The sequence below is a fragment of the Crocodylus porosus genome, unplaced genomic scaffold, assembly GCF_001723895.1.
Source record: "Crocodylus porosus isolate Cpor-Errol unplaced genomic scaffold, CroPor_comp1, whole genome shotgun sequence".
Lineage (NCBI taxonomy): Eukaryota > Metazoa > Chordata > Crocodylia > Crocodylidae > Crocodylus > Crocodylus porosus.
Genome location: NW_017728909.1, coordinates 29532798 through 29550565, shown reverse-complemented (window position 1 = coordinate 29550565; position 17768 = coordinate 29532798). Strand labels below are relative to the sequence as shown.

Sequence of the window (17768 nt, the reverse complement as noted above, 5' to 3'; positions counted from 1 at the left end):
AGAGTAGTCACCACACCTCCCTTTCATTAACATCTCCAAAAAAGAAAATTTTTTTAAACATCGAAGTCATGGCAGGTGGGAAGAGAGAGTAAGAGCCCCACCTAGACTGACTGAGGGTTGCAGCACCCCGGAGAAGGCCGGTGAAGGTCAACTGGATGTAAGGCATGTGCCCGTATCCAGTGACTACCTGACACTATGACAATAACAATCCTTTTTAAGCTTTCCACATAATCATACCACCTTTTAGGACACTGTGGCAGGGCACTGTAGGTGCTTGCCTCTTTAAGGGCCTGAGCCAAGCTGCCAGCACATGCGAGATTGCAGCAGCCATTTTAGATCCCTGGCTGCCTTTATAACCAGCTCAGTTCCCTGCTGGAAGGGGAGGCAGCAACATTGCCTGGCTGCAAGGCTGCTGGTATCATCCTGGAGGTAAGGGAGGAGTTGTAGGGGATGGTCAGGATGCTTCTGGTCCTGGGCATGACCTAAAACTGCACCCTGCTGGGACTAGGTGGCCTGGTGGGGCTCTCAGTGGTGTGGATGCCCCTGGGAAATGTCAGGCCAGTGATCACCCCGGTGAAAGGCGAGTAGGGGTGCCTTAACCCCAGCCCTCACCTTCAGGTGTTTTGAGAATAAGATCAGTAGCCAAGCACAATGACCTACTGCTCCAGAGGGAGAGTGAGTTCCTGTGAGACCCTGGAGCACCAGTCATAGTGTGTGTGAAGGATAACTTCAAGGGAGGAGTAGAGGCCAGGTAAGCTTCTGGAAGCACCTAAGCCAGTTGGAGAGTGACTCCGCAGGGCCAGGCATGCTCCCAGGAGCACCTGAGCTGGGAATGGGAAAGACCAGGGGCCCACTGCCAGGGACACCCATGATGGGTGCAGAAGCTTAGGATCCCAACTGGGCCTGAGACGGGGTCAGGGCTTATGGAAGCCAAAGGTCCCCATAGTTGGGGGCCACAGCTAATGGATGAAGGCGAGGGTTCAGCTAACTGTCTGAGGTGCCATCTGCGAGACTTGGGCCACAGTGTGCGGGTGGTACGGCACTGCGGATACCCCCTAATATTGGGGTGCAACAATGGGCAGCTTCCTGCCTTAGTTAACAATTCTTATTAATTACCAACAAGGCGTGGTGGGCGAGACAGGCGGGTGGCGTCCCCAGAGGCAGGTGGAGAGCTAGCTGTGGCTAGCGAGGGTTGCCCACCTTGCCACAGACACCCATATGTACACCTTTGAAGTGTTCTGCTTTTATATATTTACAAAAGAATTACCCAATTGACAGTCCACAGATAAATCACTTCCCTCAATAAACCCAGCACAGAGCAGTTTTCCAAACTTCTTGGTTCTCCCTGGCAACCCTCCCTCCCTTTTTTCTCTCATGCTCCTAGTCTCATTACAGCAAGTGTTCAAGTAAACAGTTAGATAAGAATATTCTTTCAGAACGTATCTAGACTGGTCCAATCTCCAAGTTCTGTAAAGCTTGTAAACACTCCTCCAGGGCTTGATATAATAGCAACTAATGAAAAATGATAGACTGAAACTGTGGCGAGGAAGAGGGGGATATTTCTTCTCCACTGACTGAGGAATCTAACTTATTTCTGTGTACTACAACAGCTAGTAATTTAACCAGTTTTCCCATCTTTCAGATAAGATTTGAGAAAATGAAGCGTCAGCGTGTGCTTCAGAAGAGGGCTCTAAACAGTCATAAAGCAATTTAATTTACTGACCAACCTAAAATCCAGTCCAGACTACACAGTAGTTACTAGAGGACATAAGTAAGTAAGCATAGGATGAATGGTATTTAACTCTAATACAAGAATAGCACTGATCTTTCTATATACTTCTTTCAAAATATAGGCTTACTAAAGTTGTATGTATAATTGTGCATACTTTAAACCAGGGGTCAGCAACCCCCGGCACACTGACCATGGCATGCGAGGCCATTTTGCTCAGCACACCATTGCCAGCTCTGGCTCTGGGTAGCTGCTGCCAGTGACAGAGCCTGGGCTGCTCCCAGCAGGGCTTACAGCATCTCAGCAGCCTGTTGAGAGCAGCCCTGGGCTTCAGCAGCTATCCAGAGCGGGGGTAGCTGCTGGCAGCCACAGAGCCTGGGCTGGGGGCCAGGGCTTTGGGTGGGGTGCACAGGGCAGCAGGGCTGGGGGGCAGGGGCTTTGGATGGGGGGCAAGGGACACAAACAGGGCATCCCACCATGTACCCCTTGCCTTCATTTTGTTTTTCTGGCATGCCAGCACCTTCCAAAGTAGGCATTGGGGTTCCTATCCCTGCTTTAAGCTCACAAGAAGGATATTTTTGTAGACTTTTTTTGTAGAAATCAAGATCAAAAGGGATAGAAAGACTCACTTATAGAATACAGGAAGAAAATCGGGTGTACTATATTTTCTCTCATAAAACACACACATTTTCCCCCAAAATCAGCTGGGTGACATGGGTGTGTACTTTGTGACAAGTACAGATCCAGAGATTTGGCAGTGGGGGAGTGGTAACAGTGTTAATTGCCATGGCTCCTACCACTCCCCTGCACCAAAGAAATCTCCAGCTCTTGAAGGGCCCTGCTGGTCAGCATGTGGGGTTGGTCAGTCCACAACTGAACCTGGTGTGAGGCCTCAGCCCTGACACACAGCCCCAAGTCCTGGCATGCTGGAGCAGACCACCGCACAGGGTCAGTCCACAGCAGTACCTAGTGTGTGGCCCCAGAGACTTCAGATTGCAGGTATTTAGCTGTATTCCAAGGCAGTATCTTTTTCCTTTGGGCCTTCCACAAGTAGAATGTGTGCTATATTCAGATGTATGCTATATGTGAGAAAATATGATAATTGTTCATCTTTTGTTTCAATGCAAACCTAAATTTGCACTAATGAACAGAACAGCACTATTTTGTCTTCAAAGATCAGCTTGTTTTCAAAGCATTGCCATTACTTGCAATCATAAGCAGTTACTGAAGCCTAAATATATCAGTAATAGTTTATATGCATTAAGTGTTTTTTTATGCATTTTGTGCTCCAACATCTTGAAGATGGAAGCTGTTACTATGATACACCCTTAACTAAGAAACAATATGCTGGAAAATATAAAGAACACTTTTCCAAGCTGTCTATCACTTTCTACTGCTCATAATACCTTCTGAAAAGCAAAAATAAACCTCTGCAGCATTTTTTTAAACCTATGCAAATAAGAGAAAGATCTAGAGATGTTGCCACCTTTAAAAATAATTTATTATCAATACATTTTGAGGGGGAAAAACATGAAAAATGCCTTTACAATAATTATTGCATAAACAGAACTTTAAAATCAGATGTAAAACTTGCCAATGAAGACACACAGGGGAAAAACCAGTCAGAAATGCCGTATCTTAGAACACGCACAAGTTCCAGGGAAAGAAGTTGTGATTTAGGATCTCCAACAGCCTTAGAGGAGAATGAATCCTCCTGCCCAAACCACATTGTTGTAGTAGTGCAGAAGGATTAGAGAGTGATGTACATCCCCTCCACAGGACAGAATAAATCACTGCAGAATTATTATTGCTATTTACAACTGGCAGGAATTCAGTCTCATTACAAATTATACTTATTTGTATGTACTTTATCCTGAATAGCAACAGAATATTGTACCGGATACATTCCTATAAAGTATCTTATAGAAGAACCATATATACACAAAACAGCTCTTTCCCTTTGTTTCTCTCACCTATTCACCTCCATAGTGAGGCAAGTTTGCTCCAAATGGTCGATGCTTTGTTGCACTTCCTTGTCGCACTTCACAGCACCACTGAGGACAAGTGCTGGAGTGCTCAGTGCTGGAGTCTCCCAGGTATTAAAATTGCATTTCTTCAGATTGGCCTTCAAGGTCTCTTTGAATCTCTTTTGCCCACCTCTATAGTCATGACTATTAGCAAGTTGAGTATAGGACCTGTTCTCGGACTTGGTTGACAGGTATCTTTATGATCTGTCCTGTCCAACAGAGCTGGTACCATAAAACACGGCTTCAATGCTGGTGGTGCTTGCTTGGAACACTGGCATTCATTTGATATCCATTCCATCCTTCCAACTAATATGGAGGATTTTCTGAAGGCATTGCTGATGGTAATGTTCCAAGGCTTTCAGGTGTACCAATATGTTGTCCAGGTTTCACACCATACAACAGGGAAGGGATGACGAGAGCCTGGTAGTCAAGAAGTTTGCTTTGGGTCATGATGATGCCATCCAGTGATACAAAAAATAAGGGCTTCATCCCCTAGAGAAGGTATTTCAGAGATACTGCCCACGGGCCATATCTAGCTCTTGTCATTTGGTCTCAGTCTAAGCCCACACACTGTATGCACTATGCACCAAACCATCCCTGCACACTGGACAGAGATAGATCAGGTGTGCACACTGTACACAATGAGTGGGGGCAGTCTGGCACATGCACTGTACATAGGACCCATGCTGGAACAAACCTACATACTGGATTTACCACGCAGGTCCATGGGGCAGTTCCACCTGGCAGTAGCGGATGAACAACAACTTGGAGATTGATCTGTATGTTTTTTTGCATTTATCTAGGCTGTTGTTGCCACAAAGAACTGTCCCATGTCAGGAAGAACTTGGGTGGCCAGACTGGGAAGTGTTGTAGCACAAGCAGTCAGCTGCTTCCCAATCAGGCTCTACACTCAACCCGAGATGAGCATGGGACTTCACCTAGTGGCAGCAGCAGCACCTGAGCTGAGAAGCACTGAGATAAGCTGAATCAGTACAGCAGTGCTTCTCAAGTGGGATTCTGACAAATTCAGAAAAGTTATGGAGGGTACCTTGAATAAAAAGGTTGAGAAGCACAGGTCTAGACACTGCTCCTCCAAAGACTCCTTGTATTTATGGTATGTGGCACACTTCTGTTAACCATTTAAGGCATACACTATTGAAGAGTCAGGTGTCTGATTTCTGCTATCTCCAGTAAATACACTTAATTAATCTGATTACACTGACAAGGAGAGGGCTGTGCTGGAACCAAGCTAACAGTGGCTGAAATATCTACAAAATGGTTTAAACCAGAGGTGCTCAACCCCTGGCCTGTGGGCCAGATCCAACCCCTCGGGCTGTGCCGTCCAGCCTGCAGGACTCCCCGTTGATCCTGTGAGGAGCCCTGCAAGTTGTGGTCTTACACACTAGATCAGGCATGCAGGGCAGCAAAGGGTCCAATCCTGGCACATGGTGGGGTGGGCAGGGGCAGCATGATACCCCCCGAGCCCAATCCTGGCTGGGCAGAGGCAGCACGGAGCCTGGCTAGATAGGGATGGCATACAGCCCTGTACCACCTCTACCTGGCCATAATCAGGCCCCAGGGCCCTGCACTATCCCCACCCAGCTAGGATCAAACTTTGGCCGAGTGAAGGCAGCTCGGAGCCCCAGAGCCTGATCCTGGCACATAGAGCCTGATCTGGCCTGCAGATCAGCCTTGCAGCATTCATCTGACCTGCAGGACCAAAACTGCGAGTACCACTGGTTTAAATTATAAAAGGTGCTGGGAAAGGAAGGCACTATAAAGAGTGCAATTTAAAACCAAATCCAATCTAACCCAACCCAAACCCAAGATATATATTTTTTAATCGAATACTGGCATTCAGCCATGCTTGCTTATGGTTGCAATTATCCAAATCTGTGTTACAAGAATGCTAACGTTTAAAATATATGCAAAAATGCAGGGCCTGCCTTTTAATTTTCTGATCAGATAGTGCAATGTCAGGGTGAGATTCTTCCTCCATGTGCTTTGCAAATACAAGTAAAACTTTCTAGTTTATACAGTATGGCAAAATAAGTTTGATCACTGTGCATTTTTATGTTCAACCTCTTCAAGTAACCACTCAACTCCATTTAGCAGTCCAGTTAAATTAGCAGCTACAGTATCCTGCACCTGTAGAAACAAGAAAGGCCAAAGTGTTAAAATGATATCAATACTGCACGTTACACAATATTAACACTGCAAGTTGGTTCTTAAAGTCAATAATACTCATGTCAATTCTGCTTGTTTTCACAGAACCAGAGAAAATTAGGGTTGAAAGTACCAAGAGCTCATCTAATGCAACCCCTTGCTCAAAGCAGGACCATCCACAGCCAGATCACTCCAGCCAGGGTTTTGTCTAGCTGAGTCTTAAAAACCTCCTAGGATGAAGATTCCATCACCTCTCTAAGTAACCCATTCCAGTACTTCACCACCCTCCTAGTGAGAGAGCTTTTCCTAATATCAAACCTAAACTTCTCTTGCTGCAACTTGACACCATTGCTCCTTGTTCTGTCACCTTCACCACTAGCTCCATCCTCTTTGGAACCACCCCGTGGATAGTTAAAGACTGCTGTCAAATCCCCCTTTAGTCTTCTATTCTGCAGACTAAACAAGCCCAATTCCCTCCACCTCTCCTCCTAAGTCATGTGCCCCAGCCCCCTAACGATTTTTGTTGCCTTCTGCTGGATTCTCTCCAATTTGTCCACATCCTTTCTGTAGTGGTGGACCCAAAACTGGACACAGTACTCCAGCTGTGCAGAATAGAAGGGAATAATTACTTCCCTTGGTCTGTTGCAATGCTGCTACTAATCCAGCCCAGTATGCTTTTTGCCTTCTTGGCAACAAAGGCACAATGTTGAATTTTATTCAGCTTTCTGTCCACTGTAACCCCCAGGTCCTTTTCTGTAGAGCTGCTACTTAGCCAGTTAGTCCCAAACCTGGGACTCTTCTGTCCTAAGCCCATGACTTTGTACTTGTCCTTGTTGAACCTCATGAGATTTCTTTTGGTCCAATCCTGCAATTTGTCTAGGTCACTCTGAATCCTATCCCTATCCCCTAGCATATCTACCCCCCAGCTTGGTGTCATCCGCGAACTTACTTAGGGTGCACTCCATCCCATCTTCTAAATCACTAATGAAGACATTGAACAAAACCATCCCCAGGACTAACCCCTGGGTATCAAGTGATACTGGCTGCCAACTAGATCTTGAGCCATTGATCACTACCTGTTGAGTCCAACAATCCAGCCATCTTTCTATCCACCTTACAGTCCATTCATCCAGCCCATACTTCCTTAGCTTGCTTGCAAGAATGCTGTGGAAGACAGTATGAAAGCCTTGCTAAAGTCAAGGTATCATATCCACTGCTTTCCCTGCATCCACAGAGCTAGTCATCTCATCACAGAAGACAAGCAGGTTCGTCAGGCATGATTTGCCCTTGGTGAATCCATGCTGATTGTTCCTGATCACTTTCTTCTCCAAGTGCTTAGAAATGGATTCCTTGAGGATCTGCTCCATGATTTTTCTGGGGACTGAGGTGAGGCTGACTAGTCTGTAGTGTCCTAGATCCTCCTTCTTCCCTTCCTTAAAGATGGGCACTATATTTGTCCTTTACCAATCGTCTGGGACCTCCGCCAATCGCCACGAGTTTTTAAAGCTACGTAATGGGCAGCAGTTCTGCAATCACGTTGGCCAACTCCCGCAGCACCCTTGGATGCACTGCATCTGGTCCCATGTACATGTCCAGCTCTTCTAAATTGTCCCTAACCTGTTCTTTCATCATGGACGGCTGCTCACCTTTTCCCCAAACTGTGCTGCCCAGTGCAGTAGTCTGGGAGCTGACCTTGTTTGTGAAGATCAAGGTAAAAAAGCCATGGAGTACTTCAGCCTTTTCCTTCTCATCTGTCACTAGGTTGCCTCCCCCATTCAGTATGGGATGCACACTTTCCCTTATCTTCCTCTTGTTCCTAATATACTTGTAGAAACCCTGCTTGTTACCCCTCACATCCCTTACTAGCTGCAACTCCAGTTGTGCTTTGGTCTTCCTGAGTCCATCCCCTGCATGCCCGAGCAATATTCTTATACCCCTCTCTAGTTATCTGTTCAAGCTTCCACTTCTTGTAAGCTTCCTTTTTGCATTTAATATGACTGAAGAGTTCTCTGCTAAGCCAAGCTGGTCGCCTGATACATTTGCTATTTTTCCTGTACATTGGGATGGTTTGTTTCTGCATGCTAAGTAAGGGTTTTTTTTAAATACAAATCAGCTCTCCTGGATTCCTTTCCCCCTCAGACTGACCTCTCAGAGGATTCTGCTGCTTACATTGTAACACAGTTAGGTATTTATATATCTGGTAAGCAAATAAACTGCTTCAATTCATAGCATCGTTCAGCTCCAGCGTTTACTTTGTAAACTAACTGTGCTCTGCAGTTATCAAAGGGTTACTATGGGAGGCCTTAAAATTGATAGTTCATTTCAGAATTGCTATCTCCCTTCATTTTCAAGACTTCTAATAAGCTGTGAGACTGACTAGCTCCCATCATTTTCAAAGAATCTGACAACAACCCTGAACCTTCATAACTGCTATGAGAATCTTTGGAAGTTTCAGGGATGCTAGTGCTACACACGGCACTGTGGACTTAATGATCATTACTTACATTAAGTTTGCATACGGGAGTATTCCAGGTAAGTGCATAGCCTTTTTTCAGTCCTGAGGCTGAATGCTTAATTGGAATATGGCATACTCACAAAACACTACTCTCCCCAAAACCTTACCACACTTGCACGTTTTGTGCAAGTCAAAGTGTTAAATAAGTTCAGGACCTCAAGTGCTGAATAAAGGCTGTGCACTGAAAAAGAGTAGAAGCAGCACAAGATACAGACAGGTACATGTAAGCTGACCAACTAATAAAATCCTGCAAATTACAAGAAAAAGAGGCTTGTGGTTAAGCTCCTGGGCTGGGATTAAGGAGATCTGGTCTGAAATCACTGGAAGTTTTGCTGCTGACTATAAAGACACGATTTTACCCCACATTCCATTCTGGCTCTGCCATAATCTTCATGTATGTCTTTAGGCAATTCACTTCATTTTTCTGTGCTTCAGTTTCTCATCTAAATAACTGGGAGCACAGAAGCATTGAGATACTAAATTCATGTTGTTTGTTCAGATTTATAATATATTCCTATTGTTTGTTCAGATATTAGAGTGTCAACAGCTATACTGGTAATTAAACAGTAGGAAAAAAGCATTTTGTGTCTCTTACTCAAAGAAAGTTATAAAGACGACTAACAAGAATAACAGAGATTAAAAATAGAAATACCATCCATGGCTGCCTTAGCTGGTTTAGTTGCAGCTGGTGTGCCATGTAAACGCATGGAATTCTTTTAACGTCCTCATAAGAGGTACAGGATAAAAACAGCACAGGTCTGTTTGGGGGCCCAAGAGCTGGATCAATCATTGCCAAAATATGGGCAAGTTCATCCTGACGATCGTGTACTAAGAAAAAGATTACAATGTGAATATTAAACTGTATGCAAAACCCACTTGTACAGTAAAGCTCAATTACAGGTTTATCTTTATTTTTAGAAAGATACCCATCATTGTAGTTTTATGCATACCTCCCAAGAGATAACCCAAGTCACAACAGCCCGTTTTAGAAATCTCTCTCATTTCCCACTGACGCAGTTTAGACAGCATGTTACTGTCCTCCACCACCTTCCTGTTCTCTTTCTATTCCCTCCTCTAGACAGTTCAGCACAGCTGAAGGATCAAACAAAATGTAAGTGCTCCAGTATTAAAAGACTAGCCAATTGCCTGTCAAGAAAGATGGGGTGTGGGAGGAGTGGATGCCACCCCCAGGTCTGGGCCCGCTCGCCCCTTCCCTCCTGCTGCTTGGGGTCTAGGCCCGCTCCCCTCTTCCCTGCCGCAGGAGTGGACAGAGAGGAGTGGGCCTGGGCCCCATGCGGAGGAGAACCGGGCCTTAGGGTGGGGAGAAGCTGGGCCGCCGAGGTTGAGAGGGGGGGAGCAGCAGGGCCGGGCCAACCCGACAGTGACACAGGAATGGGAAGAGTGGGCTTGGGGCCAACGCAAGGGGAGGGCGGAGTGTGGGAGAAGTGAGCCCAGGCCCGAGAAGGAGAGGAGGCTTGCTCCCTACCTCTCTGAGCTGCGTCGGCCCAGGCCCGCTGCTCCCTGCCCCACCGCAGCGGAAGGCCAGTTTCTCTCCCAACTCGGGCTCATTCCTTCTCCCACAGCCACTGCATCGGTCCTGCAGATGGCGACAATGGATGGGGGGAGCGAGGCCAGCTCCAGCGGCCTTGGCTCTCCCCTCCAGTCCGCTGTCACCAGCTGCAGGAAGCAGGGCAGGTTCCGTCCGCTCCGCTGCTGCTGCCTCCAGGGAGCAGGGCTCCCACCTCCATCCCGTGTCCCTGCTATCATGGCGGTATTCTGCTGCGCCACCACCTCCTGTCTGAATGCTTCTTTGCACTCTGATTGGCTGTTTGTCAGCCAATCAGAATGCGAATAAAGCATTATGGACATACAGGCAGATAGATTAAGGCTTTTATAATATTAGAATATTCAGGACACATGACTTCATTATAATTGTATGTCTTCTAAAAAGGAAATTAGCTGCTAGGAACAAACTGAAAGGTTCATATTAGAGAAACTCGTTAGATTAGACATCCCAAATCAAATGCACTGAATATCAACCTCCCTTTGATGAACTGGTAAATCAGAAATACAGAACTACTTAAGATTACATCAGAGAATTAAATTGTATTCTTCTGTTGGGTAAGCAAACAGAAAAAAGAACCTCAGAATACTTCACCAAAACAAGATGCCAGCATACTGCCAGACAGTGAAAAATTAGATATTTAATAATTTCTTCTAATGTACATATTGAAACACAATTTTATCAAACATTACATAATGAACAGTGCCCTTAAAACAATGCTAGTTGGTCTAATGAAAGATATCACTCTAAGAAAATCCTTGCCTCTTACACAATTTCTAGGGGATCATGGCTGCAACCTCACTCTTATACTCCCTTGAAACAATCCATTAACAAACTCAATTCTTCAGACCATTAGTATAATCTGGTGCACTCCAAGTGAACAAAATTTCCAGAATCTAACTGTTCAGGTATAAATTCTCTTATACTAGTGGCATCTTAAACATTCACAAGAAAGTCATGACAGTTAAAATTTTCCTTACTTTTATTAGCTTCTGCATTAGCAACGTAGATGAATCCATCAACTACTTCGCACACCTTTTTAACTTGGGCAATTACATTATAATGAACTGCCTGATGATTCCCCTCAATGCTGCTCTCTTGGTAGAACATCTTATTGACTGTAACCGTTTGTTCTCTTCTTGCTCTTTTTCTTTCCACGCTGAAAGACAGAAAAACATCTAAACAAAGTGCCCAGTTTGCTTTGGAAGATCATTAGGAAGGCTGAAGCTTAGAGCATATAAAACACAATGAAGGGAGAGGGCAATAGCTAAAATATGCAGAGCAATTTCATCCTTAAAATTTGATTGCCAATTTTGCAAAACACATCCCTGGATGGGTTTGGAAAGAGTTTCAAAAAGGTGCTCACATTTAGCCTCACACATGACTCTGTTTACACTGGATTTATAACCCTTATAACCTATACTGCCAGACAATGAAAAATTGTCCAGGATGGACCCAAACCCTCAGACCCACCACAACTTCTCCATTCAATTAGAAGTGAATTTTATTGATACACAGTGATAGCAGATAAGAATAAAGCAGGCAAGGCAAACACAAATAACCCCCTGCTTTTGATTCTATATCCACCAGTCCTAGAGCTGTCACAGAGGGAAGGTAAATCTGGCAAGTATGTGAGCTTCACTCTGAGGTTCTCTCTTAAATGTCAGATGTCAGCAGCCTGGAGGTCCAGGGCTGAGGCCCCCCCAGCCAGTGGGGTGGGTGAGACAGGCTGTTTGTGTGCCCTTGGGTTCCCCTCTCAGGAACCCTCTGCTGTTCTGAAATCCCTCATTTTGTTTTCTCTCTCCTCTGATGACTCTTCATCTCTGAGCATCATGGATTGGTCTCCCTGTGTTCACCATACTGTCCACTTTCTGTCCTGCCAGCATATTCCTTTGTTTCACAAATCCATCATATGCACACAAATCTTAATTTAGTCATTTACTGGTCTTCTTTCACCAAAGCTGGGAATCCCAAGGACTCTACAGTTGGCACTGTGACCTAATGCCACCTTATCTCTTGTTATGGAACAGCGTGGTATGTCTTCAATTTTCAAGCCTATGTGTTTGCTGGCTTCAGACACAGTGGGCCTTGAAGGTAACTGTCACAAACAGGCTTTTGGAAATCAATTAACCCTTGCCATTCCTGTGGATCATTGTTCTAATGCAACATCTATTTTACCTACAAGCCAATTCCCAAAAGCAAACCTCTAAATATCATTTTCTAGCCATCAACTCATGAAGGCTCATAGTGACTGACACTTCTTTGGGCTAGGTTTAGAAAACAAGGCCTGACATTTTATACACACAGTTTTCAGGTAAGATGAATTTGATTGTGCAAATGCAGTTGATGTACTTTACCAAAGATGTTTCCATTACAAAAAGAATCTGGAATTTGGACATCCAAGCAACATCAATTGCTAAGATAAAGAGAAAAACCAGAAATACCTGAGAAAATTCAATGCTATTTTTTGTAAAGAACAAACCTTACCTGGTAGTCGAATACAATGTCAGAATGTTGAATTTCTGATTGTTATTAAAATAAAAACTGATTCCTGATCCAATCCCTAAGAGGGCAAAGATGAACATAAGGAATCAACATATTCAGCTACAGACAGCAAAAGCCAAGGCTGAAAATTCTATCAGAGTTATAAATACATCTAAACATGTATGTATGTGTATTACAAGAAAATACATTTGCTACTTCAGAATAGAATTTTAAATATACACTAAGCTGATCATACAGAGTTGCTGATGTGAATTTAATTCAGTATTGAGGAAAGAGACTTAGTGACACTATCACCAATTTCTAATACACGAGGTAAATTGTCATTTGACTGCTTTATGGCAGTAGCACCACAAACTCCCCATCATGGTCAGGATGTGTTGCCTATTCTAAAAACATGCATGCCAAAAGGTCTCTGAAAAGCCTCTGTTTAAGGCAAGATGCAATCATCAAGACACAAGAAAGAGAGGAGGAGAACAGTACTATAAAAACATATTTGCATGCGTTATTTAAAAGTTTAGCTTAAACCCCAATTCAGTTAAGATTAAATAAATAACACTGGTTTCCAATCAAGTTATACTGTATTCTGATTTGGAATAAAGATAAATGAAAGATGTTTAAAGCAACTGCTTGTGAATTTTTGTCCCGTTTATTAATCATTGAATCGCTCTTCAGGCATTGCTCTTTTAAGGCTAATCTCATATCTCCTGTGTTTTGTGTAGCACAGTACAGCAGATAATCGGGTCCTTCATCCATGTAATTTTTTTTTTTTTTGCACTCCTGCATTTTTGGTTTAAAAGCCATGTAGTCGATCACCTAACTATTCTCCAGACTGATCCATAATCTGGCATACTTGGGCATGTGTAGACAAAACGGGGGTCCTAAATTGAAGTGGTGGGTTTTTAAAAACACCACTTCAATTTAGGGCTGATTAAACCCCTGTGTCGTGCACATACTGACTTGCCTGCCTCTCTGGCGGCAGTCAGGGGAGGGCGAGCTTCCAGCAGGCAGAGTGGTCCCTGGGCTGCAGGGCGGGTGGTTTGTGCTTCCCTTTGTGGCAGCGGCAAGCCCCCCTGCCCTAGTGGCACCCGCCTGCAGGCACCCACCTCGGGCGGTCCCAGGGGGCACCACAGCAGGAAGCACCAGGTCCCCATGCAGCTCAGGCTGGTAGGCTCCAGTGCTGGGGGAGGAATCAGGCTCACTACTTTTTTTTTCTGTCCCCGCAGAGCCCTTGAGCTGCACAGAGCCCCCTGCTTCATTCCGCAGCTATAGGGCAACAAAATAAAATACCTCAGAGGAGTTTTAGTTTGCTGCGCCCCAAGTCATTTAAGGCACATTACGATGCTGAATTTCCTACAACAGGTGAAATCAATGCACAATATGCTGCCAAGGCATGCAAACACCAACACCATTAAAGCACTACAAAAATATTTAGCTCGCTGGCTTCAAAGTGCTGTGTGCACATGCCACTCATTTAATTCCTCCAAGAAATCAATGAGAGAAAGCAATTCTGGTTTAACACAAATGCATTTAATTTTAAGGAGGGCTATAAAACAGACCCCAAACACATCTTTACTTTTGTAGGAAAGGTTTTGAAGAAAAACAGCATTACCGTGAATTTGTCTCAGCGGCAAATCTGCTATTAGCAATGTCTCTGGGCAAGTCATCATCTTTACCACTAAGGATTCATCCAACTCCTCTAAACCTGGTCCAAACATGGCAAAGCGAGGCTCTGCCTGTGTGACGAGTGACTGCAAAAAGGAAGTCACAGCTCTATACCTGGGGCGGTTTGATTTCAGACTTCTCCTCTTCTGCTGACAGCTCTTTCTGTATCTGTGTAAAATAGATAGAATTAGAAATTAAACACAAAATACAGAAGAGATAGTAATCAAACGGTGACATCTGCTGGTTAACTCAAGCACAAGCCAGTACTGTCTGAGAGCAGTTAAAAAGCCATGGTTACCTAGCAAGAGAATAAGAAGCCTCATTCAAGTAAGAAATGTTGGTGTTTAAGGATCTGGATAGTGATTCAGGAGAACTGGGAATGTAAGGCCCTGGAGGGGTAGAGCGGAGAGGGTGCAGAGCAGTAGGATAAAGGGAATCAATAGATCCAGATTTGAGAAGAGATGGAATATAAAGGCAGAAGGGAAAAAGGGCTGGGCCCAGGAGCTGGCTGACAGTTAAGGAGAAGAAAGGCTTTTTGCATGTTAGATCACAATCCCCATCAGAACTTAAAACCAAATCTTGCATTTTTCATTCTCCATATTCCTGTGTTTTTATTACATAGCTGCAAAACCCACAGACAAACCATACATCTCACTCCCCTCTAGTCTTTGATCCATCTGTTGAATTAACACTTGCTACTGCCACTAGTTAGTTTACTGGTCTATGCTAAAGATCCGGACCTGGATGATGCCATGTTTGGAATTAACACATACCTATGTAGTGGAATTTTTTTTCAACTTTTTTTTTTATATTAACAGTTAGAAAAATACATCTAAAAGAAAAGGTTAAAACAATAAGGTTGCAACCAAGTTATATATCAGAATTAAGGTTAAGTAAACTGAGTGCCTTTGCATATTCATTATGATACTAACTGCATAAAAAACATGATACTTTTCTGCATAACACCTGCCTCATTCAGCCCATAGGATGGACCTGTTCTGGAGATCAACCAATGCTGTAAAGGAGCCTGGAGCTCATCAGGCAACAAACTTCATTTGCTGCAGAAACTGGAAGTACTGTATAGTAAATCAGAGGATTGCAGGAACTGATTAATTATCTTGTGGCAAAGGCAGCTACCATGACACCCTGGAGAACTGGATTCTATCCTTGCCTCTGCCACAGGTCTTCCACATGCTACACAAATCACTTGCACTTCATTTTTTATTACTAACTCCAAAACAAGGATATTGTCACACAGAAGAGGTATTGTGAAGATTAATTTATGTTTGTGAAGAATCTAGAGTCTGTGGGAAAAGCTCCACAAAAGCAGCCAGAAGAAATAACTAATTTGTTACTCAACTCAGAGCCTGGATGCAGTAAGTTAGAAAAGGACATTGAATAAATAAAATTAAACAACATTTTAAAAGTAAAGCAAAGCCTAATGCCCCATTTTTGAGTACCTGACTTTATAATATTAATAACCTTTTCAAATAGTTTTTGGCTATGTATGGACAGAAAGCCATACAATTTATTGTACTTGGGTTAAGTATGATAAATTGCATAAAAACTAAAGTTACATTTACCCTATGTTAAGGATCCCATAGTACTTTTGATAAAAGTAGTGGTTCGCGCCAGTCTTTTCCTCCCTCAACATTTACTGGGTAGCACTGTTAAGGTGACACCATTTGTGTTGTATTTTATATGCAAGATTCACAAGCTTCTTTGAGACATTTTATAATGAACAGGGATGTAAAATATACATGCTTAGATACACTAGCTTAGAATGTGGACACTAACTTTCAAAAACAAAAATTAGATTTGATCCATAAAACCATTTCAAGATTCAAGCAATGTATTCTTGGGACTTAGCAGAGTTTTATTTGCCTGGTTATAAAATCGGAGTAATTTAGTTTTACGGTATTAAGACACATTCATTGAAACTATGACACTTACATTGCCATGTAGTCATAGAGTGTATTATCATTTATCTCAGAAAAGGCTCTATTAAAGATTTCCACATCTGGGAGTGACTTCCAGTCAACAGAAGACCAAGATGGGAGATCCCTCAAGAGAAAATACCTCCATAGCAATGGATCTTGTACAGCTAGCCTCCAATATTGGTTTGTACTTCCCAAGTGGCACAGGTCTTGGGGTGAGAGAAAGGACATAATGTATAACTGTACATCAATCTGAAACAATAAAGAAAAATCATTTTTAATCTTCTAAGCCACAGCTGGTAAAAATATGAGATACAAAGAGTGAAAAAAAGCAAATACATTGATATAACACAACAGTTTAAACAGAAAAGAAATAAATTCATTGATTTTAAAGCCAAAGGGACTCTTTGATTGCTTAGTGTGACCATCTACACAACACAGGCCATATTATTACACTCATGGATCCCTCAGGAGCAGGCACTTATAGCTGAACGAACATTGGTTTCAGCAAGACATCCAGCTGTGACCTGAGGAATCCAAATGATCCTTTATACCCATGTTAAAGACATTCACCTGATTTCTAGACTGAAGTCTGATGGCTTCAGCTATTGAACAGGTTATACCTCCAATCCCTAGATTATAGGTTCTCAGAAGCAGGGGGGGCAAGAGAAGGCTGGAAGCGCAGCTATGGGGCAAAGGGGTCGTAGTCCAAACATTCCCCCTTTCCACTCATACTATTTCTGGCACAGGCAACAGCAAAGCAGCAGGTGAACTAATCTGTTAACTTTGCTCTGGGGGCCCCCCACGCTTTCCTTCCTGGGCTCCCTGGTGCAGTGCCAGTGAGGGTGTCCCTGCAGCGTGCTTGACCAGCGGACCCCAAAGAGCTAGGCTAGTGGTTCTCAACCTTGTTAGACTCAAGGCACCCCTCAGAAAATTCCACCTCCTAGTTTCCACTTGGTTTTTGACGGGGGGAAATTAATAGAGCCCTTCTGCTGCAAAGGACTCAGAAAGACCCCTCAGTTGGAAGGATTTCATGGACTCCTAGAACAGCCACCCTGGAAGGGGCCTTGAGGTCATCCGGTGCAGCACGCCTCAGCCTTTGTTGTACCAGGGCAGGGCTGGTCCCCGACCAGCGTCCCTCAGTCCTGCCCCTGCCCCCGCCCCAGTGTGTGGGGAAGGGGGGGCCCAAGCAGCTCCCAGCAGGCTGCAACTCCGCCAGCCTGCAAGGGGAAATCCAGTGTTTTCCTCCTTTAAAGGAGCATCCAATTCTCAAGTTTGTCCATGACTTTTTCATATATTCTCGCAACCCGCTTTTGGGTCATTGAGAAACGCTGACTCGTGCAAGCCCTGCCTGAGGCAGGATCGCCCCTATCCGGAGTGTCCCATCCCGCTGACCACCGCCAACCCCGATACAACAGAGACCAGGCGCCCTCAGGAACCAGGACAGACAACGCCCCGCTTCTAGGAAAGCCTGTCAAGACGGCCGGCCCGGGAGACCCCCACAGGCCCGGCTACAGAGGAAGGCGGCTGCCCGGGCCGCTCCCATCTGACCGTGCGGTGAAACTCCTCCCTAACCCCAAATCTGGTGATGGCTCTGCTTGCAATCTGTGGGGCGGCACCCGCTGGAGAAGGGCCCGCCCCGGCCCCGGCCCCGGCGCGGCAC

The 17768-nt window shown here is 44.4% G+C and overlaps 1 protein-coding gene across 2 annotated transcripts; it reads right to left on the bottom strand.

Annotated features, from left to right (window-relative positions):
* Positions 1 to 3212: 3212 nt before the first annotated feature.
* On the bottom strand, positions 3213 to 16908 carry FBXO4 (F-box protein 4). Of its 2 annotated transcripts, none has more exons than XM_019532009.1 (6): positions 16122 to 16908; positions 14116 to 14336; positions 12489 to 12564; positions 10982 to 11160; positions 9090 to 9265; positions 3213 to 5904 (listed from the first exon to the last, which is right to left on the bottom strand). In XM_019532009.1, exons 1-6 carry the CDS (start codon positions 16334 to 16336, stop codon positions 5815 to 5817), a joined length of 957 nt encoding a protein of 318 aa, XP_019387554.1. In that variant the 5' UTR covers positions 16337 to 16908; the 3' UTR covers positions 3213 to 5814. The 2 variants fall into 2 exon arrangements, with proteins under 2 accessions (XP_019387554.1, XP_019387555.1); XM_019532010.1 differs by having other exon boundaries at positions 14116 to 14355; positions 16122 to 16199.
* Between the last annotated feature and the right edge of the window lie 860 nt (positions 16909 to 17768).

Bases quoted from the DNA above. Each gene is read 5' to 3' on its own strand.
- FBXO4 (XM_019532009.1), bottom strand. From the start codon at position 16,336: ATGTCCTTTCTCTCACCCCAAGACCTGTGCCACTTGGGAAGTACAAAC. The intron at 12,565-14,115 runs GTAATGCTGTTT...TTGCCCTCTTAG, and splicing joins GCCGCTGAGACAAATTCACG to GGATTGGATCAGGAATCAGT. The intron at 5,905-9,089 runs GTATTTCTATTT...TTGTTTCTACAG, and splicing joins AGCTAAGGCAGCCATGGATG to GTGCAGGATACTGTAGCTGC.